This window comes from Mauremys reevesii, linkage group 25 (assembly GCF_016161935.1).
Source record: "Mauremys reevesii isolate NIE-2019 linkage group 25, ASM1616193v1, whole genome shotgun sequence".
Classification (NCBI taxonomy): domain Eukaryota; kingdom Metazoa; phylum Chordata; order Testudines; family Geoemydidae; genus Mauremys; species Mauremys reevesii.
Genome location: NC_052647.1, coordinates 16,339,718 through 16,361,145, shown reverse-complemented (window position 1 = coordinate 16,361,145; position 21,428 = coordinate 16,339,718). Strand labels below are relative to the sequence as shown.

The 21,428-nt window shown below is 63.9% G+C and overlaps 1 protein-coding gene across 5 annotated transcripts in view; it reads left to right on the top strand.

The window, feature by feature from the left end:
* BAZ2A (bromodomain adjacent to zinc finger domain 2A) overlaps positions 1–21,428 on the top strand; it is a 40,297-nt gene that overhangs the window by 16,826 nt on the left and 2,043 nt on the right. For 2 of the 5 annotated variants that reach the window (XM_039513939.1, XM_039513938.1), the window contains exons 5-29: positions 367–588; positions 1,436–1,609; positions 1,710–1,770; positions 1,869–1,977; positions 2,305–2,406; positions 2,758–2,974; positions 3,728–3,789; positions 3,931–3,996; positions 4,095–4,301; positions 4,627–4,881; positions 5,051–5,265; positions 5,957–6,031; positions 6,973–7,135; positions 7,474–7,533; positions 7,648–7,786; positions 7,878–8,425; positions 8,983–9,193; positions 9,618–9,773; positions 9,863–10,020; positions 10,599–10,882; positions 11,232–11,364; positions 11,666–11,812; positions 12,057–12,289; positions 12,429–12,572; positions 12,941–13,022. In XM_039513939.1, the coding sequence (XP_039369873.1) occupies positions 367–588; positions 1,436–1,609; positions 1,710–1,770; positions 1,869–1,977; positions 2,305–2,406; positions 2,758–2,974; positions 3,728–3,789; positions 3,931–3,996; positions 4,095–4,301; positions 4,627–4,881; positions 5,051–5,265; positions 5,957–6,031; positions 6,973–7,135; positions 7,474–7,533; positions 7,648–7,786; positions 7,878–8,425; positions 8,983–9,193; positions 9,618–9,773; positions 9,863–10,020; positions 10,599–10,882; positions 11,232–11,364; positions 11,666–11,812; positions 12,057–12,289; positions 12,429–12,572; positions 12,941–13,022 (4,223 nt within the window). Of the gene's footprint in view, positions 1–366; positions 589–1,435; positions 1,610–1,709; positions 1,771–1,868; positions 1,978–2,304; positions 2,407–2,757; positions 2,975–3,727; positions 3,790–3,930; positions 3,997–4,094; positions 4,302–4,626; positions 4,882–5,050; positions 5,266–5,956; positions 6,032–6,972; positions 7,136–7,473; positions 7,534–7,647; positions 7,787–7,877; positions 8,426–8,982; positions 9,194–9,617; positions 9,774–9,862; positions 10,021–10,598; positions 10,883–11,231; positions 11,365–11,665; positions 11,813–12,056; positions 12,290–12,428; positions 12,573–12,940; positions 13,628–17,819; positions 17,850–21,428 lie in introns of those variants that run through there. The other 3 variants (XM_039513942.1, XM_039513941.1, XM_039513940.1) reach the window with 3 other exon arrangements.

Below are 21,428 nucleotides of genomic sequence, written 5' to 3'. Positions count from 1 at the left end.
GGTGGGGTTACAGGACCTGGCTTCCTTGTTTAAAGGGCCAGGCTTCCTTCTACACAGTCACCCAGCCCCACTCGCTTCCGGGATGGTTATTACCCAGCCATCTTGGGTTTCGGTTCCCAAAGGAGGGGGGGGGCGTGGCTAGAGCCAGCGAAATCCCATTAACCCCGGTGTGAAATCCATTAACCCCTGGTGTGCTGGAATCACAGGAAGTGCGCTCATTGTGGGTTTAACCACACACACACACACACCCACACACACCCACACCCCAGCTGGAGATACCAGCCCCTCCCCGGGTGCAGCCCTAACCACGTTGGGGTGAACACTCGCCTCCGGTAGGATGCATCTTACTCCGATCCCCACCTGCAGACCCAGGGACCGGAGATCTCTACGAGATGGACAACTCCCAGCTGGTGAACGACAAGTCTTCTCTGGAGGCTGCCCCGGACATCTCGACCCTCGAGTGCTCCGAGAGCCCCTCCCTGAACAACTCCAGCGCCTTCAGCCTGCTGCCGGACGACAGCCAGGCCCCCTCCTCGCTCTTCGTCAGCCCCGACTCGCCGCCTGTCCTGGGGGAGGCCGTCCTGCAAGGTAGGGGGTGTCTCTGGCGTGGAACCGGCTTACGAGTGGCCCTGGGGCCGGCCCGGGCTGCTTTGCAAAGCGCCCAGCTGGTGGGGACTACGTGTCCCAGTGTCTGCTGGGACATCTCCAGCCCAGCGGCTCAAGCTGCCTTCCGGGGAGCACGACGCGGGGGGATCCTGCCTAGTGTAGTGTGTTATCGGCGACGCCTGGGCCCCACAGCGCTGGGTGCTGTCCGTACCCGATAAAGGCAGTCCCTGCCCCACCGCGCTTCCACGCTCCGGGTAAGAGGTGGATACAGATGGCCGGCGTCCCCCCAGGGAGCTGGGCCTGTGGAAAGCTGGGGGAATTGAGTGGGGGGGTTTGTTCTAAGGGCTCCAGCCAGGGGAGAAAAATCCCAGAGGAACCATGAAAAGCAGCAAGGTTCAGGGCCTAGCAGTAGGGGCAAAAGGGTGGTTTCCCCCACAGCAGGATTTTAGCAGGGGATGTATTGGGAGCCATAACCTCCTTACGCCCCAATCCTGCACCTGGCCTCTCCAGTTCTGCAGGGAGTGAGGCTCAGTGGTTAGAGCAGAGGTGACGTGGCACCGGGGCTGCCGTCCCGGCTCGGCTGCAGACTCACCGCGTGACTTGACAGGGTTTATTTCATCCTACTGCACCCCACCCCCACCCCCCATAGAAGCGGGGGCGGGTCCCAGGGCCTGCCCTATGGGGGGGGGGGCAGAGACGAATCGCTGGAATTGCCTCGAGGGGTTGGGGGGGACACAGCATGGGGTGGCAGCCTGGGGAATAACCCCGGCAGATGGCGTATCCCCTGCCCCACATCCCCACGAGCGTCTGTCCTGCTCTGGTGTTGCAGACAGCAGCTTAGACCTGCAGGACGGGGGCGACCCAGGGGAGGAGGAATCAGAGTCTCTGGAGTGCAGCCCCCCGCTGGAGCCGGAGTCCCCCTGTCTGGAGGAGGAGGAGGAGGAAGTGGCTGAGGACAGCTGCCTGGAGGCTCCGGCCGCCCCGCTCAGTGCATCAGCAAGGGGTAGGTGAGAAGCGGCTTCCCCCTGGCTGTTCCAGCCCCCACCCCGGCCTGTGAGCGACCAGCCGGCGCTCGGTCAGTGACTGTCCCCCTGTCTTGGCAGGTGAAGTCCCCCGCAGACGGATCGCCACGGCGGAGGAGGTTCGCTTGCCCCTGCAGCACGGGTAGGTGGCGCCCCGCGCTTGGGGGGGGTGGTCCGGGGTGGGGACGGCAGCGCTCTGCCCAGATGGGGGCTGGCCACTGACGGGCCTTTCCCGCGCAGGTGGAGGAGGGAAGTGCGAATCAGGAAGGGCAGCCACCGCTGGCAGGGGGAGACGTGGTACTACGGGCCCTGCGGCAAAAGGATGAAGCAGTTCCCGGAGGTGATCAAGGTAAACGTCTCTCCCCGTCGAGGGCCGGGGGGGAATCTGTCACCTGCGGCCGTTGGGAGGCTGGCACGGCGGGTTGGAGCGGGCAGATCCCCACTGCTGGGTGCCCCAGCCGGTGCCCCCCAATCTCCCCCAGCCCCCGCTTACTTTCTGTCCTGGAAGCTGCCAGTCGTGGGCTGCCCCCCATGACGAGGCCCAGTGTACAATGGGGGGGGGGGGTTGCCCGCTGTGCTGCACAGGGGGGTGCCCCGATGGCCGTGCCTGGCCGGGGGGAGCCCTGTGCCCACCGCGGGACCCCGATCAACCCCCTTTGCCTTGTCTCCTCCCCAGTACCTGAGCCGGAACGTGGTGCAGGACGTCCGGCGCGAACACTTCAGCTTCAGCCCTCGCATGCCTGTTGGAGACTTCTACGAGGAGCGGGACACGCCCGAGGTGGGCACCTTCCCCGGGGCGCAGGCTGCAGCCGGCTCGTCTCTCGGGAGCGGGGGGATGAGGCGAGCGCAGGGACCGTCCACCTTTATTGGGGATGCACCCAAGGGTGCAGGGTTTGCAGGGCCCAGGCACTGGGGCCCCGTGGCGTTGCCAGCTGGCAGGTCGGGGGCCCCTTCCGTGCTCCCCGGGGCCCCACCCGTGCTCCCCAGGGCCTCCCTGCCCGTCTGGCGCCCTCGCTACAGGCGTGAAAGGAGACTTCTCCGGGGGCCCAGGCATTGGGGGGGTGGGGGTCGGGCCAGGGCTTGGTGTGGAGACCCCAGGGTCAGTCTGGCTCGCCCCTCCCCCGCGCAGGGCTTGCAGTGGGTGAAGCTGACCCAGGAGGAAATCCCCTCGCGCATCCAGGCCATCACGGGCAAGCGCGGGCGCCCCCGCAACGCGGAAAAGGAGAAGGCCAAGGCCAAGGAGGCGCCCAAGGTGAAGCGCGGCCGGGGCCGGCCCCCCAAGGCCAAGATGGCCGACTTGCTGAGCAAGACCGATGCCAGGCTCCTGAAGAAACTGGAAGCCCAAGGTACACCACCCCCACCCCCACCCCCCGGTGCCGGGAGGTCCCTGTGCCCGAAGGGAGCACGGCTCCTGGGGCGCCACCTGCCCCGATGTGCCAGCCACTCCCGCTGATTTCAGAGCAGGGACAGGGCTGCTCAGCACCGCTCTTGATCCGGCCCCACCCTCAACCCGCTGCACGCCTGGGGGCAAAGGCACCGTCCGGGGAGGAGCCCGGCTAAGAAGCTGCCAGCTGGAGGGTGTGAGACTCCCCCGGTGGGACCCCCTGGCTTCCCAGGCGACACCCTGCCGCAGTGCCGCGGGCCTGATCTCCCCTGCCAGCCCGGGGCAGCGCCCTCTGGGCACCTCGCTGATGGAACCGGAGATTGGGTCCGCTCAGGCAGGCTGGGTCTTAAACTGTAGCCCCAACCCCTGGCCTGTGTCTGCTCCCTGCGCTGCCCCCTCCCCCCCCCCCCAATCATGCACACGCCTGTTGCTGTGGACGCTACTGCGCCAGCTTCCGGACAGCGTGTGGGCCTGGCGCCCGCATCCCCAGCGACCAGGAGACACGAATCTTCCGCCAGGTGACACACACACACACACACACGCCCGCCCACCCCAGCGGGGCGAGGGCCTAGAGAGGCCTGTGCGGCTGCTGGGAGCCTGGGAATCCAGGGCCAGGCAGCTGTGCCCGGCCTGGGAGTGAGTTCTATGGGGTCCCCCCCCCGCAGCAGTTCCAGGCTCCAGCCTTGACTCTTTCTCCCCCCCCCCCGACTTGCAGAGGTGCTCAGCGACGAAGACAAGCTGAAGATGAGCAAGATCAAGAAGAAGATGAGGCGAAAGGTACGAGCGGCGCTGGGGGAGGGCTCCCTCCACCTGGGGCACCCAGTCGGAGCTGGGAGGGTGTCCCTTCCCCCTCCGCCCCCTCCCAGTCTGGGGCTCCCCTCCCCGCCAGGCACCTGAGCTGGATTTTATCCCTTCCAGGCAAGGAACAAACAGAAGCAGGAGGCCAAAGTGCCCAAGCCCAAGGAGGCCAAGAAGAAAGCCAAGGTGGGTGTGGAGGGCCCTGTTTGGGGGAGGCGAGGGGGAGACACGAAGGGGGGGGCTGTGTCCCTGACTCGCCCCTCCTGCCGCTCTCTGTCCCCCAGGCGAAGAAGGAGAAGGCGCGGCCGGAGAAGGCCAAGGAGAAGGGGCGGCCCAAGGAGAAGGGGCGGCCCAAGGAGAAGGCCAAGGCTGTGCGGAAGGTGGACAAGAACCTGCTGGCCCAGCGGCGGCTGGAGGAGCGGCGCCGGCAGCAGATGATTTTAGAGGAGATGAAGAAGCCCACCGAGGACATGTGCCTGGGCGACCATCAGGTGGGGTGAACCCCCTGGCGGGAGCGGGGCAGATCAGGGCTCTCCCACCCCTGAGGCCTAGCGCCCGTCTGGCTCTGCAGCTGCCCTGGGCTCCCACGAGTGGGTCGGGGTGGGCTCCCCACGGGGCGAGGGCTGAGCAAGCCCCCCACATGGGGTGTGGGGCCTGGTGCCTCTTGCGCTGGCCCATTGGGGGTGGCGAGGCTGGTGTCACATGCCCATGCGTTGGGGGCCGGGGGGTGGAAGGGAGCCATGCTGAAACCTGGCAAGGTCCCGGCTCCACCCACTAGGCCCCGCTGACCAGCGTGTGTCTCTCTCTTTCCCCCAGCCCCTGCCGCCATTCTCCCGCATCCCCGGCCTGGTCCTGCCCAGCGGGGCCTTCTCCGACTGCCTCACCATCGTGGAGTTCCTGCACAGCTACGGCCGGGTCCTGGGCTTCGAGGTGCCCCGGGACGTCCCCAGCCTCTGCACCCTGCAGGAGGGGCTGTTCGGCGTGGACGACAGTCTGGGCGAGGTGCAGGACCTGCTGGTGCGGCTCCTGCGGGCTGCACTCTATGACCCCGGCCTCCCTTCCTACTGCCAGGTACGTGGGCGCGGCCGAGCCCCCCGGACTCAGTATGAACAACGGGGCGGGGGGGCCAGCCTGGTTCCATGTCCTGCTCCGCCCCACACTTCCTGGAGCATTGTCCAGCCAGGCTCCCGCTTAGCACGGACCCTCCTCCACTGCTAACTCCTGTCCTCCCCCCCCCCAGTCCCTGAAGATCCTCGGGGAGAAGGTGTCCGAGATCAGCCTGACCCGGGACACCGTCTCCGAGATCCTGCGCTGCTTCCTCATGGCCTACGGGGCCGACGCCGACCTGTGCCACGGGCTGCGGACCAAGCCCTTCCAGGCGCTGCCCCCCGACCGCAAGGCGGCCATCCTGGCCTTCCTGGTGAACGAGCTCAACGGCAGCGCCCTCATCATCAAGTGAGGAGCGGGGGCCGGGCGGGGCCGCTGGGGCCCTGCAGCCTTGGGGGGGGCGCTGGCTAGAACAGGGAGCAAAACCCAGCTGTTGCCTCTCATGGGGTGATGCAGGCCAGGGAGACTACATATCCCAGAAGGCATTGGGCTGCGTAGGGGCTGTGCATAGGGTGACCAGACAGCAAGTGTGAAAAATCAGGACGGGGGTGGGGGGTAATAGGAGCCTATATGAGAGAGAGACCCAAAAATCAGGACTGTCCCTATAAAATCTGGCCGCCCTAGCTGTGCAGGCCAGGGAGACTACATATCCCAGCGTGCATTGGGCTGCCTTGAGCCAAATGACGGTGCAAGTCAGGGAAACTACATATCCCATCATGCATTGGGTGAAGCGCTCAGGGGGCTTGCGGACAAGAAGTCCCAGAATGCAGTACTGCCATCTGGCTCTGAGTAGGAAGCCAGGTGGGAGTGTTGCATGCTGGGACTCGTAGTCTCTGGGCCGCACTCTGCCCACCCCAGCTGTACATGCTCTGAACCGTTCCCGAGCACGTGATGGGCAGGCACCCAACAGGCTGGGCCTGGAGGCGAGATCCGGCCCTGGCACCCTGGAGGGTGTTGCTCCTTTGCCTTCCCGAGGGGGTGCGGGGTGGGGCGAGGTCTGGCCAGGGCTACTTTGCTAAACTCGGGGCTGTCGTTGCAGTGAAATCGACAAGACTCTGGAGAACATGTCCAACTACAGGAGGAACAAATGGATCATCGAGGGCAAGCTACGCAGGTGGGTGCTACCGGGGGCTTCGGGCGGCAGGCTGGGTCGAGGAGGAGGCTGGGGGCAGAGGGGGACGGCGTTTCTGGTCAATTGATCTGCCGGATAATGTCAACTGACCTGCCTATTGTTCGACCAGAGTTAAATATTCCAGCGAGAGGCCCTGAAATAGGCACTGACCTACCTTTTGCGATCGCATCTGTCATCGGTTGGAACTTCATTTCATCGTGTTTTCTGCTCTGAGCTTGAGTAGCTCGTTGTCTGGAATGAAGCACCAATATCCGAGCCAGGGATACTCGGACCTCAGCGGTTCAGGAGCCAGATCAGCTCTCAGATTACCCAGCAGAGCCACTGCTGTGTGAATTCATTGTTTCATGGGCTAGATACTCTTTAAATAGGAATATCTAGTTTTTATTGATGATTCTCACTGCAAAATGACTGACTGGGTTTTAGTCTTTTTTCAGCGACAGCCAGTTAATAACATAGCAAAAGCATCCTGATTGGCTAATAGCTTAGACTGGCCAATAGTTAATTGGTCGCAAGTCTGTCTGAGGCTGGCTGGTCTCAGGCGAAGCCTGCGGGAGGCCACGCACGCCTCCCGTTTTTCTGGTGCTGTGGTTTGTAGTTGGAAGAAGTCAGTGCTCTAAAATATTTGGCAATTTTTGACTGATGAATTGACCGATTCTTTTAGGACCAGTCAAATGCCCAGCCCTACTTCTGGCACAGAAGCTTACGGGGTGGCTATGGGGGGAGGGCAGCGGGGCTCCAGGCGTCTTGGTGAATTGGAAGGAGGCTGCTGCAGCCGCTCTGCCGCGGCAACATCTGAGTTCTCGGCCTGTTGGATCCAAACTGCGCGCCTGCCCCCAGCCCATGCGGGGGTTGGGTACCTGAGGGGCAGCAGGGAGTCGGTGTCCCCGGCTGGCATTCAGGACGTTCCCTGTGTGGCTCTGCAGGTTGAAAATCGCCCTGGCCAAGAAGACGGGCCGCCCGGAGTCCGAGATCACGGGCCTGGATGAGGGGCCCAGGCGGCGCAGCTCCCGGATCACGGAGGAGAACAGTGGCCTGGAGGCAGAGGAGGAAGAGAGCCGGGGCCGGAAATCCCGCAAGGATGAGGAGGTAGCCGCGTGGCAGGGCCAGGTCGACAGGAGTGGGGACGTTCGCCTCTGCCTTTCGGAGGCAGTGTCATTTAGTGGTTAGCAGGGGAGACAGGACTCCTGGGTTTTTTCCCCAGCTCTACCTCTGACTCGTGCAAGTCTCGCTCCCTGGTGCCTCAGTTTCCCCAGCTGTGCCATGGGGACAACAGCACAAGGGTGAACCAGAGCTGCTGATGTTCGAGGGGTAAAGAGGGGGGCTATTCCCCCATCTCCATAGAGGTCCTGTAGGCAGAGCCAGGGGAACATGGTGGGCAAGGGGGTGGGAATTCACTCCTCCTGACTGTCCCTTCTCCCGCTCAGGCCAGCATTCCTGCATCCAGCGTCCCCGAGCTGGAGAGACAGATCGAGAAGCTAGCCAAGGTAAGGCTGGCCCCACCTGGGGTGGGGAGCTGGCAGCCTCTGGCTCTGGATCCCCCGGGACAGCCCCCAGCAGGCGATGGCTCCCCCCCGTTCACCCTCGTTTCCCTCCCCCAGAGGCAGATGTTCTTCCGGAAGAAGCTGCTCCATGCTTCACAGACGCTGCGGGCCGCGGCGCTGGGCCAGGACCGCTACCGCCGGCGGTACTGGGTTCTGCCCCACCTGGGCGGGATCTTCGTGGAGGGCTCTGAGGCAGGTGAGCCGGGTCGGGGGCCTCGTGGGGAGGGGGGGCTGTTACAGCAGAGGGGCTTGCACGGTTCTGAGCTCTTCCCGACCCCACCCTGCAGCTGCGGAGGAGGGGCCCAAGGACACGGAGGAGGAGGAGGAGGAGAAAGAGGCTGTCCCGGAGATCTGCCCCGTGAAGAAGGAACCGGTCGAGCTGCCCATCCGCAGCCGGCTGAAGTGCACGGCCTCCCGGGCGCGGGGCCGGCCGCGGAAAAGCAAAGAGGAGCCGGCCCGGCCCAAGCCCCCACCCCTCAACGGGCTCCTGGAGGACTCGCTGCCCCCCTGCCAGAGCCAGCACGACCTGAGCCAGTCGGCCTTCCTGTCCTGGCTGAGCCAGACGCAGTCGTCCCTGCTCAACGGCTCGGTCCTCACCCCGGACAGCAGCCCCGGGAAAGGGGACCCCAGCCCCCCTGCCCCCGAGGCGCCCGCCCTGGAGGAGAGCTTCCCAGAGACAGTGGAGAAACAGGGACCCTGGTTCAATCTGCTGCCCAGGACGCCCTGCCATGCCTCTCCCCCCCTCACTACCTCCTCGGAGGAGCCCCCTGCTAGAGCCGCCCCCCAACCTCGCAGCCTTCACCCCAGGGACCAGCCCAAGGCTACGGGCAGGCAGGTGAGAGCCGGCCGGGCGCCTGGGGCTGCTGCTGGAGTGGGCAGGAAAAGGAGTTTGGGGAATGGGAGACGGGGAGGAGGGGGGCCTAGCAGATCCCCGTTGGCAGGCGCCTGTCTGGCACAGCTGGCACTGCCAAAGGGACCCTCGCCTCTGGCCCCTGTAGGTGTTGCTCTAAGCAGGGCTGGAAAGCCGCCCCGTCCCCTTCCCTTCGCCCTTGCGGCAGGATATGGTCCCCGGGCAGGGGTCGGGGGGACTAGCTGGAGCCTGGCGGATCTGTGGGCTCCAGCTTCCTGGGGTGGGGGGCTGAGTCTGGGGAGGAACCGACCTCCCCATATCCAGGGGGCTGCGAGGGGAGGAGTGGGGTGGTGGCTGGCCCCCGAGGAAGGGGGGCAGGAGCACAGACGAGGCCCATGGCAAGTGGGGGGTGCCCCGTGACGGGGGTCACTTAGATCCGGAGCCCCCGGGGGGCTGGAGGGACTGGCTCCCAGGGTGGGCGGCGGGGCTGGGACGAGGGCTGTGCAGCCGGCACCTCTCACCCGCGCTGTCTCTCCTCCCAGCCGAATGGCCCCACGTCTCCTGCCCTCGCGTCCACGCCCGTCCACGCCAGCCCCCGGGTGCCCAGCGCGTGCCCGAGGGGCCGGGGCGGATCCGAGAAGGCCCAGGAGCCGCCGGGCCAGCCCAAGCGCCGGGGCCGGCCCCCCACCAAGTTCTTCAAGCAGATTGAGCAGAAGTATCTCACCCAGCTGATGGCGCAGCCCGTGCCCCCAGGTGAGGACACCCGCCACCCCCCATCGGGCAGTGACCCCAGCGCTGCTGCTCTTTTCTCCCCTGGGGCAGCCCAGTTCCCAGCCTGCCACCTTCCCTGCCCAGCCAGACTTCCCTTCCTTCCTTGCCTAGGGGAGGGTGGGTCTCCTTCTTGACGTCGTTCGTCATCCCCCCCCGCACCATTCACAGGGGGCACCCAGCCTCGGGTGAAGCACAAGGTGACAGGAGACCACGTTCGCCCCCGTCTCACTGAGGGCCCAGAGCTGGGTTTGGGTGCCAATCAGGACTCCTGGGTCCCGTTCCCTGCCGTACTGCAGGGCGGTGGGGATTGTCTCCCGTTCCCTGCTGGGGTCCCCTTCCCCTGCAGGGTGACTGGGAGCTGGCAGCCCCCCTCCAGTGCTCAGCCGGCTCCGTGGCTGCCTTGCAGAGATGCAGAGCGGCTGGTGGTGGCTCAAGGACCCGGAGGAGCTGGAGGCCGTGGCCCGAGCGCTGCACCCGCGGGGGATCCGTGAGAAGGCCCTGCACAAGCACCTCACCAAGCACAAGGAGTATCTGCGGGAGGTCTGCGCCCGCGCCACTGCCGGTGAGGACCGGCCGGCGGGTGGGGGAGGGGGGAGAACCGGGGAGGGGGTGAGGACGCCGGGCCGTTAACCCTGCCTCTCTCCCGCCCAGATCCCATCTTCCAGCCCCAGGCCACCGGCCACCCCGTGTCTCAGGAAGCTTTGGTCCGGTGGTCCGTGACGGAGCGGGCCTACGAGATGGACCTCGCCCTCCTGCAGTGGGTGGAAGAGCTGGAGCAGCGGGTCCTGATGGCGGATCTGCAGATCCGGGTGAGATCTCTGCAGATCCGGGTGAGATCTCTGCAGATCTCTGGGCTGCACTCTGCCCACCCCAGCGGTACATGCTCTGAACCGTTCCCGAGCACGTGATGGGCAGGCACCCAACAGGCTGGGCCTGGAGGCGAGACCCGGCCCTGGCACCCTGGAGGGTGTTGCTCCTTTGCCTTCCCGAGGGGGTGCGGGGTGGGGCGAGGTCTGGCCAGGGCTGCTTTGCTAAACTCGGGGCTGTCGTTGCAGTGAAATCGGGGCTGTCGTTGCAGCTGTACCCCAGCCTGGCCTCCGCCCTGCGCTCCCCACCCCGATAGAGCTTGGGAGAGCTAGTGGGTGCTGCAGAAGGCACCCCTCCTTGCGGCTGCAGGGGGTGGGTCCCTGGCACAGGCGGCTGCCCCATCATGCCAGCGAACTCTTTCCCTGGTCCCTCCCTCCAGGGCCGTGACCTCAGCAGGTTGGCACCTGGATGAATGACCCCAAGGCAGCCCCAGGTGCTGCCGGGTAGCTGGTAAAGCCAGCTGGGATCTGAGCAGGCTGAACCCCCCCCAGCCCCCCTCTAAGGCTCTCCCTCCCCCCAGGGCTGGACGTGTCCGAGCCCCGACTCGGCGCGGGACGACCTGCGGTACTGCGAGCACAAGGTGGGGGCCCTGGAGGACATCACCCTCAAGAACCGGCGGGAGGGGCTGCCCCCCTCCCGGGAGGCCACCAACCCCCTGGACCTGGCCGTCCTGCGGCTGGCGGCGCTGGAGCAGAACATGGAGCGCCGGTACCTGAAGGAGCCGCTGTGGCCGCCGCACGAGGTGGTGGTGGAGAAGGTCGTGCTGAGCAGCCCTGAGGCGCTGGACCTGGGCAGCACGGAGATGTGAGTGCCTGGCACGCGCGGGGGGGGGGCAATGGGGTTTCCGGGACGGGGCTCCAGAATCCGGGCTGGGAGCCCAGACTCCTGGGTTTGACTCCTGGCTCTGGGATGGGGGTGGGGTCTAGTGGGTTAAAGCAGGGAAGTGCTGGGTGCCAGGACTCCTGGGTTCTCTTCCTAGCCATGTGATTGAGGCAGATCCCTTTCTTTCTGTGCCTCAGTTTCCCTCTCTGGACAACCCGAACAGTAACCCCCTCCCCAGGGCTGGGTGGCAGCAAGGGTTACTTAGCATGCAACCAGCTCCCTGTCAGGGCATCCTCCATGCACCAGGCTGAGTGTTTCTCTCCTCCCCCAGTGCCTACGAGATCACTCCCCGGATGCGGACGTGGCGCCAGACCCTGGAGCGGTGCCGGAGCGCGGCCCAGGTCTCCCTGTGTATCTACCAGCTGGAGAAATCCATTGCCTGGGAGAAGTCGGTCAACAAAGTGGTAAGGGGTCCGGGGGGGGCACATTCGATGGTTCCCAGATGTCAGGAGGTGCCAGGGATCAGGGGTAGTGCAGGGAAGACGTGGCACCCTGTGGAACTCCCTGCTGCAGGAGGGAGAGTCAGGGCTGGAACTCTGTTGGGGGAGCCACCATCCTACTGCAGGGGCAGGGAGGGGGTCAGGGCTGGATCTGGGCTGGATGGACCTAGTAGGGTAAGAGAGAAATACCTGGTTGGGCTGAGTTCCTGTCGGGGGCTGGGGGCCCCTCTCAGCCCACCCACCTCACGTGCTCCTTTGCCCCCAGACGTGTCTGGTGTGCCGGAAGGGGGATGACGACGAACACCTGCTGCTGTGTGACGGCTGCGACCGCGGCTGCCACCTCTACTGCCACCGGCCTAGGATGACGGAGGTGCCGGACGGGGACTGGTTCTGCTCCGTCTGCATCTCCCAGGTGCGTTCCCGTGGGAGCCCAGCTGGGCTTCGACCCCTGCGTGGCCTGAGCCGGGATGTCCCCCTCACCGAGATCTTTCCGAGCCCCGATAACACCCTCTCTCCCCCACCCCTGCTGGGAGCCAGGGCTGCTGGGTGACCTCAGAGAGCGTCTCTCTTCGTGCCTCAGTTTCCCTATTGTGCGGTTCAGGGGTGGGGAGCGACCGATTCAGCGGGTGAGTCCCCCAATCGCTCTTCCCTTGCAGGCGGGAGGCGAGTATTACGAGGACCCCAGTTCGCCCAGGCGGGGCAAGAAGCGGAAAGGCGGGCGTCTCTTCGGCGGGGGCTTCCCGGAGGAGGAGGAGAGCCCCGGGCGCCGCGTCCTGCCGCGGAGGCGTGACACCCTGTCGGTGCCCCGCTACTCAGGGGAGGGCCTGTCCCCATCCAAGCGGAGGAGACTGTCACCACGTGGCCAGAGCAGCGATCTGACCTTCTGCGAGTACGTACCCTGGGGTGTGGCCCCCCAGCGGGGGCGGGGCCCAGGGAGGGGGGGCCGTGTGCATGCCCCAGCTGGGGTGGGGGCACTGCGCTCCCCAGTTTGGTACGTATCCCTGTGCTATGCCCCTCCCCTTCTGCAGGATCATCCTGATGGAGATGGAGTCTCAGGAGGACGCCTGGCCCTTCCTGGAGCCCGTCAACCCCCGGCTGGTGCCCGGCTACAGGAAAATCATCAAGAACCCCATGGACTTCGCCACCATGCGGACGCGGCTGCTGCGGGGCGAGTGAGTGTCGGGGCAGGGGCCGCGGGGGCATCTCTGCAAGGAGCCAGAGGGCGGCATGGACCTCGCAGGCTGGCGCCGAGCATCCCTCCCCTTCCCGGGCCGCAGAACCTACCTGCACCCATCTGGCTGCGTGGGGCTGGTGGGGGCTTCTCCTCCTCCTTCCCAAGGGCTGGCTAGACACCACCCGGCCATCGCTGGGTCAGGGAGGAGGGTAGAGGGAAAGGGCCAGGATGGGTATGGGGGGATTCAGGCAATGGGGAGGGGGTGGCAGCGGAGGTCAGGGGAGCTGTTCCCTGCTCTGAGGCTGCTGTGATCCGGGGCGGGGGCGAGGACTCGGAGGTGACTCAGTCTCCCCGGCTCCTCCCCAGGTACGTGAGCTGCGAGGAATTCGCCGCCGATGCCACGCTGGTGTTCGACAACTGCCAGACCTTCAACGAGGACGACTCGGAGGTGGGCAAGGCCGGGTGCGCCATGCGGAGATTCTTCGAGAGCCGGTGGGAGGAATTTTATCAGGGAAAACACGCTCCTAACCCGTGAAGCGGGAGCCCAGGGGTGGGGTTGGGGACTGTGCCCCCCTCCACGCTCCTGACCTGAGACCTGTCTCGTGCGGTTTGGGGTAGGGAGAGACACCCCCTCCCCCCCGCCCCCGCAAAAGAACTGACTCCTCTGGAGCCGATCTCGCTGCCTGCTGAATTCCCGACGGAGGCTGGTCCCGGCGCGGCGTGGAAAAGCCCCTCCCCCCCCCCCCCACACACACACACCAAGGGGCTTGGGGTAACGGGGCATCTCCACAGCCTGGCTGCTTCAGCCCCCCCGAGCCACCTGGACTCACGGACTGTGGAAGCCAAAAATGAAAGAAACCGAGCGATCGCTCGTCGGGTTCCTTATCTACTTCACCACCACCTGACCCGGCAAACGAAGAAAGACGCCCCCCCGCCCCCTTGGCTGGGAGTATTTAACATAGCAATAGTTCGTAGTGACCGTGTATGAGGATGGCACTGCTGTGTGCTGTCCCTGAGGCATTAATGGCCAGTAAAGTGAACTCAACTCCTCGAGATTCGCGTCGAGCTTCACACCCGGACCCGCTCGCACCGACACTGGGATGCGCTGCTTCCACACAACAGTCCTCCCCCCATCCCCGGCTCGCTGCTTCCCTTCCGGGACCTTTCCATGCCTGCCCTTCCACCCTTACCTTCCGGGACCTTTCCATGCCTGCCCTTCCCTTCCAGGACTTTTCCATGCGCCCCGTCCCCCATTGTTCTTACCTTCCAGGACCTTTCCCGGCCTGTCCCCCTGCCCCCCTTACCTTCCGGGACCTTTATACTACCCTCAGCAGGATCCCCATCCCACCCTAATTCTCTCCCAACTCCCTCCCCTACATCAGGCCCTACCATTGCAGGACCTTTAGTGGGGGGATGTCCCTGTTGTCCCCCCTCCCCTCCCACCGCGTCAGATCCTTCTCTGCTCTAGGACTGTCACACCCCCCCCCCCCCAAAATAATAGGGGTTTGAGGGAGGATCGGACAGCCCCACGGATCTGGCTACAGGGATCTGGCCGGGGCTGAGCATCGGCCTGTAGCCGGGGGGTGGGGGGGTTCTGTTTGTGGGAGCCCCTTCCCTGCCCTGTTCCTCAGCAGGAACACACCCCCCCACCCCCAGTGACCTAGGCTTGTTCATGGGATCCCAGCCTGAATGGGTGTGTGCCCCTCCCCTCGCCGTGAGGACCCCCCCCCCAGTAGGGCTTGTGGTGTTTGTTCTTCCTTCAACCCTCTTCTCCCCCTCCTTCCCCCCCCCAAGCTGCTGGGTTTGCACTTCAAGGGGGGCCCAGCCCAGCTCCCCCCACCCCGCTGTGTGCTCTTCGCAGGCAGCACCCATCCTGCCTCACAGGGGTAAAGAACGGGCAGGGGGAGCAGGGCAGGACCCATCCCTCCAAGCCAGCAGCTGCCCCACACTGGGATGGGGGAGGCGCCAAAGGGGTGGCAGAGCATAGGCAGCTCCAGGACCTCAGCCCCAGCCTGTCAGCATCTCCCCTGCCCCCCAGGTTCCTGTTGGCTCTAGGGAGCCAGAGCTGCGGTTTTGATCCCCTCTGTCCCAGGACGGGCCACTCAGGCCAGCCCCCTGGCTATCCCCCCTGCCCGCCAAACCTCTGAATGGCTCTGCTGGCACCAAGGACTCTGCCACCCAGGGTGCAAGCCCCGCCCCCACCCCCGTGCCACTCGCCAGGCCTGGGGGACCTCTTGGGGGAGGGGGTGCTTTGGCGAAGGTGCACCTGGAGGGGCGGGGCCGACCTTGCTCCCCGCCAACCTGCTCAGGGCAGGGGAAAGGCCTGGAGTGCCTGGGCCACGGGGAGCCTGGGCCACGGGCCACTTGATCCCAATGGAGAGTCTCCCTCCACTCCGTGACCCCACCCTCGGCTTGGGTGCTGAGAGCTGGAGGTAAAGGCTCCCCCTCCCCCCCAGCAGCTGTCTAGGGGGGTTAGGCACCCAGCTTAAAATGGGGGGAGAGCAGTCGGATCCCTGCAAGGATTGGCAGCAGCACCTCCCCAGTATTGAGGGTAATGTGTGATGGTGAACGCTGGGGGGTGGGCCAGGTCTGATCTAGGCAGGGGAGGCTGAGCTGGGTTGTCTTTGGAAATACCCTCCCGATAGCCCCCCGCCATTAACCCTTTGCTCGTTCACACTGCAGCCCTTGCTGATCTCCCCCAGGCCTTTCTGGAAAGTGTGTGTGTGGGGGGGTGTCCCTTGCCCTTCCCATGTCTCAAGCCGTCTGGGGATAGAGAGTCACAGAGGTGGAGTGACGGTGTGGAAATCAAGCCCTGGCCGCCCCCCAGCTCCTCAACCACGATATTACGGGTACTCGCTTTAGAGCGGCTGGCGGGCAGGCCCCAGCGGAGCCGCTTCACAGTCCAGTCCAGCTGTGCGACATCTGGGACACACACCCACCCCCTTCCCCCAGCCCGTCGCCCACTCACCATGAGCACTGAAATCAACTAACCTACCTTGGGGGGGGATGGGAAGCCCTGAGATGGAAGCAGCCTCTGTCATGCATTCCCCCACCCCCCCCTCCCGTCGTCTTTAAAAAGTAGCCTTTTTTCTATCAAATAACCTCAAAAACTTTTTATTTTATTTTTTTGCTTTGAAATAAGAGGTGGATTTGAAGTCTATTTGAACTGACTTTATATTATGCATAAATATTTATATTTTATCTAAATAACTGCGCTGTAACAAACTTTTTTTTTAAATAATTTGGATCTGTCAGGTGGTTTTTTTTGTTTGGTTTGTGTTTTTGTCATGGAAAAGTTTTAGTCTCTGTAATGGTGTTGTGGTGTTTTAAAAAGGTTTTTGGTTTTTTCCCACCCCCCCCCCCCCGATAAAATGCCGTGAATTTTAAATCCCCACCTTCCCTCTTAGCCCCTGCCATCCCCTCAAAATTAATCCAGCCGTGTCTGAAATCCCACCCATCTACTCTTCCTTATTGGGGATGCACCAGAGTGTAAAAATCCATTCTGGACTGAGTATGAGAAATGTTAAGATGCGGAATATATTTTATTTTTGAACCCTTAATGAGTTGGCTTTGTAAATTACATTTGGGGGGGGGGGTGTCTAGAACTGGCCTTCCCCCCTCCCCTCCCCTCCCACCCCCTCTGTCTGATAAAACAGGAAGAACCAACCACGCTAAAAGAAAAATATTCTGATGTTCCTTGTAAAAGGAACAGGACTGGCTCTTTTTTATATAACCAAATGTGGTGTTTTAGTGACTTTTTGATAATGTACAGTTTTTGTGAATTTAAATTTATTTCTTTCTATATTTTTAGGACCAATCTCATTTTTAATAAGGTTTAAAGGAAAAAAAATATTCTAGATTAACTCCTGTTTGTTGCCATGTGATGTTCCCACAAGTACAGCGGTAGAGAGTGCTTGTCAAGTTGCGAGAATAAAAACAAACCCACGTTTGATAGAGACAGTGTCGTCGGGGGTGTTTCTGGTGGGGGCAGCTGGATCGGGGGGGGGAGGGGCAGAGCCCAGCTGGCTTTTCAGGGCTGAAGTTCAGGCTGCGTGTCGGGCAGGAATTAGGCAGAAGCAGGGCCCAGGGGAGTTGGGAGCATCGAGTCAAAGGGCTGTAGGGAAAAATTCCTCCGCTCCCTGTATATTTTTCCCTCAGGGTGGTCGGAATAGAAGCGCCCCTCCCTCATTTTATTACAGGGCGTTTAAAAATTCCCTGGCAACCCCCTTCCAGGCCGCTCCATATCCTGACTCCCCAGCCCCAGCTGGAAAATCTCATCCCCAAGGTTCAGTAGCCGTGCCAGGAAGCGGGCAAAGGACAGCAGGCTGCGGCCAGGCCTTGTCCTGGTATAACAGGCTGGGGCGTGTTTTCTTCGCTCCAGTGCTGGGCACGGTTCCCCGGGGTGCAAGGGGCGAGTAACCGGGTAGCTAATTCCCTGGGGTGTGGCTTGGAGCACTCCCACGACAGTCCGACTGAGCCCAAGCCGGGCACTGGCGGGTAAATGAGGCTGTTACGGTTAGAAAGCTCAGCTGCCTAGGGGATTTGGGCACCCACTACAAGGAGTGGAACTTGGGCCTCTGCGCGCCCCCCCCCCCCTCAGGTTACTGTGCCCATGCAGCCAGGAGCCCGCCTCCCTTTTCACTGGCTCCCGGGCCGCTGGAGCGGGAGCTGCTGCTGCAGAGGCGGCTGGCTGCCTGCGCACGCTGAGTCATGCCTGTGCAGCTGCTTCTGACGCATCTCAACCCGTCTGATCCGCTGGGCTCCTGCGCCACCCCCTCGGCTTGGGAACGCAGGGAGGGAGCCTGGCCGCTGCTGGGCTAGAAGGGCCTGGTTCCTGCTGCCCAGCCGGCTCCGTTCTCTCCCGTGCTCCTGAGTTAACCCAGCTCGAGGAGGTGTGAGCCTGGGCCCGGCTGTGAGGCGAGCGTGTCAGGTCTCAGACCAGCTTCTACAACAGCAATGGCTTAAGAACAGAGGAATAGCCCAAGGGGCCAGCTAGCGCGGTATCCTGGTTCGGCCAATACTTCAGAGGGTGTGAGCAGAACAGGGCCGTTGGCGAGTGCTCCAGTCCCAGCTCTTGACAGAGGTTTAGCACCACCCGGAGCATGGCTGGGGGGGGGGGGTGTTGAGTTCCTGCCAGTTGTGGCTAAGAGCGAGGGCTGGACCTCTATGAACTGAGCTCACCCTACTTTTGGCCTTCACCATGTCCCTTGGCAATGAGTTCCACAGGTTGTGACTAATGTTGCAGGAGGGCGCCCCCTAGTGGCGGAAGCCAGAATTGCTGCGGCTCCACTAAGTGACTTTCCCAGCCAATCGCCAAACAACAGAGGAGACTGAGCCGACTTCTTTCCCACCTTTTTATTTAAAAACAAAAACGTCCACATGAGCCGAGTGGGAGCTCCATCAGCGGCGGGGGTGGGGGGGAAACAAGCCCGGCTGGAGCACAGAAGCGGCAAGAATACAAAACTAGAAACCTCGAGATTTAAAAAAAAAAAAAACCCAAAAACTTAAAAACCTGTACAAAATGCTCCTTGGTATAAATTAAAGGGTGCTACCTCCTGGGGGGCAAGACATGGCGGGGGGGGGGGAGCAGCAGAGGGGGGGTGGCAAAAGAGGTGGTTGGTTTAGCGGCCCATTTCTCCAGCAGCCCAGCCCGCCCCTGCCCAGTGGTAAGGGCCTCAAGCCAGCACTGGGGCTAGCCTGCAGCCCTGTGGGGAGGGTGGGCGACCCCACAGCGGCAGGTGCCACGTGTGGTTTGGTGCCTGCTATGCTGCCGAGGCCAGAGGCGGGCGCTGGGATGGCCGCGGGTGCAGCGTGCGGGCTGAGATGGGGGCCGGCGCCCACAGCTTGAGGGGTGGTTCTGGGGCTCGCTGCCGCTCAAAGCTCGGAGCTGCCAATTTCAATGGGGGGGGGGCAGCTGGCACCGGCTCAGCCCCGAGGCCTTGCACCCCTCCCTCGCTCTGGCCCATACCCAGCCTGCCCGGTGAGCCCGGGATCTGCTTCCCCGGCTAACGCTCCTCGGCTGGGATTAAACCCCAGACTGGGCTGGGCTTCCCGCCCCCAGGCACCAGCGATGCCCGTGGCAGGTGGGGTCGTGCCAGTGCCCGTGGCCTGGCCTTTAATGCCAGAGGCTGTTTTATCCTCCACCCCCACCCCCATGGCTTCCCAGCACCTCTTTGGTTAGCTGCCAGGGTGTGAGCCCGGGTGGGACCCCCCCCCCCCCGCTCGAGCCCTAACCCCCACCCCGACCGAGGCAACGGAACAAAACGCCATCTGACACCACCACCAGCGGGGCCCTGTCTGGCAAACAGGCGCCCCAGGAATTAGCAGCAACATTGTGAAACCATGAACCGGCGGAGAGTGGGGAACGGGCCATGGCTTTGCACCTCCAGCCCAGGGGGGGAGGCTGGGGGGGGCCCTCGGGGTGCAACGTGCCGGAGCTGAGCCGCCGTAGGGGGCGAGGTAGCTGTGTAGCCAGGGGCAGGGCGCGTGTGGCAAATGTCGAATTCAGGAGCACCCAGAGCTTCACCGGGGGAGGGGGGGGGTGCTGGCCAATGACAGGCAGCGTGCTGGGGGGGGTGCTAAGCTAGGATCTGCCAGGCCTCAGGGACTGGCACAACTCACAGGGCGTGTGGGCGAGGGGTCGGGGGGGGGTCTCTTGGGGATACCGGGACCCAGCTGCAGGCCCAGGCTGTTAATGGGGGAGATAGACGCCGGCCGCCCCACGCTCGCCCCTGAAGTGCAGGGGCTGGGTCGGGCAGGGAACCATCAAGGCACAAGACTCAAAATCCAGCAGGATTCCGGCCCAGCCAGGCCCGACCCCCCCTGCACCGGCAGTGGGGCAAGGGTGGGGGGGCGAATGGCCTCTTATTGTTGGGGCCTGAACACCAGCAGTGGGGCGGGAGGCAGGGAACGGCAGCGCCAACTGGGCACCCAGGGTGGGACCCCCCAGCAGGGGCCGGCCTTGGCCCATGGCTGGGCTCGGCCTGCAGGGCCCCGGGCCCCCCAGCAGCCTGTGGCCGGGGAGAACCCGCCGCCTGGTGCGCTGGAGTGTGGTGGGGGCAGCGCTCAGCCTAGCCCCCCCCCATGCACCCCACCACTCCAGCTCCCCCCTTCCTAGATACGACACGGGGCAGCAGCGGCCCCGGCTCTGCCCCGAGCCCCCCAAGTCCTCCCGCGAGGGGGCGAATGGAGCTGAGAGCAGTGGGGTGGGGACAAGCAGGCCCCCCCACGGGGCAGGGAACCCAGCTCGAGGCAGGGGGGTTGCTTTTACGTTTCACTGCACTTTTGGGGGGGGTCCTACACTGCCCCACCCCCACCCCCCGCCTGTTCCCTGACCCAGGCCTGGCGCCAGCTGCTTTGGTTGACACCGGGCGCCTCCGGCTGCCTGGAAATGGCCTGTCACCGGGGAGGGGGTTGATGCTGGGGGAGGGCAGCACCGTGGGGCCCAGTGATCTTTGGTTAACGGGACAAAACATTGAACCTGGCGCGCTGCCCCCCCCCCCGGCATGTCGGGGGGGCAGGAGGTTTATTGGCTGGGGCGGGGGGGGACGGGCTAGGTGTTTGGGGCAGGTAACTAGCTGGAGAGGGGAGGGGGAGGTGTTACCAGGGCAACCTATTGGCTTATTTCTAACAAGCTTCCCCCCCCCCCCGCCCGGGGTTGTTACAAACAAAGTGCTGAGGTGGGTTTTTTTGGAGGGGGGGGGCTTGGCTTTTGAGGGGATGCCCCCCCCATGCAGCTGAAATGGACGAGGGACTCACCCGCACCGCCAGGCTGTGCCAGCTGGAGGCGCCAGCCGCCCCGGGGGCCCCCCCCCCCCCCGGCAGCCATGGACAGGACACACAACCCCCCCCCCACCCCCCCCAGCTCAGAAGCAAACAGCAGGCCTGCGAGCCGGCGGGCGGGGGGCGTTCAGGGGCTGCACAACCAAAGACCCCAAAAAGCATCTCCACAGAAAAATCAAACTTAAACCTTCCTCAAATCTCCCCCCCCCCCCGCGCATTCATGTCACAAATCAATACAATAGTTTTTAAAAACCTGGATCAAACCATTTCAACCGAAGACGCCATCCCGGCCAGCGACACCAACACCGCCCCCCCCAGCGCTAGCGTGAGCAGGGACCCCCCCCCCAACACCTCCAAAAGGTGGAACTTAACGCCCAGAACATGTGAGCAGCAAAAACCACAGTTCTGCCCCCCCCCCGCCCCCCCGCCCAGCCAGGGGGCTGGTAAAGGACCAGGAAACTTTTTTTTTTTTTTTTTTTTTTAAGGAAACTTACAAAAAAAATTCATGAAAAAGAACAAAACTCTTCAAACGCAGCCATTGGGGGAGGGGGGCAGCCAGTCTGCAGCTTTCTCGGGGTTCCCCTGGGGCTCTGTCCGTCCCCATCCCCTCTCCCCCGGCACCCGGGATCGGCCCAGCCCGTCAGATTTCCGCACGGTTCCCGAGGCACAAGGACCGGCCGCGGCCGAGTCCCAGCGCCAGGGGCTCTGAGGCCACCTGGGTCCCGGGTTCGAGCCCAGCGGCGCCGGCGCCAGGCACCACAATGCAGATTAAGGCACCGCACGGGGCCAAGCAAGGTGCCGGACGCCTGCAGATTTGGGCATTTTGGAGTCCTGCCCCGCCCCCTGCGGCTGGGCCCAGCGCAGATTTTGTGGGGCAGCCTTTCTGCCCCCTTTGCTCTGTGTTGGCACATATGCGCCTTAGTGTCTAGGGAGGAAAGGTGGAGCCAGGCCGGCTGCTGGGCTGCCCCCAGGAACCATGCAACTGGGGGGGGCGGGGGGAGCGTCCGCTGTTCCCTGCCCCACCCCAGGCTGGCTGGGTGCCCCCCTGGCTTCCTGCTGTAACAGGAACAGG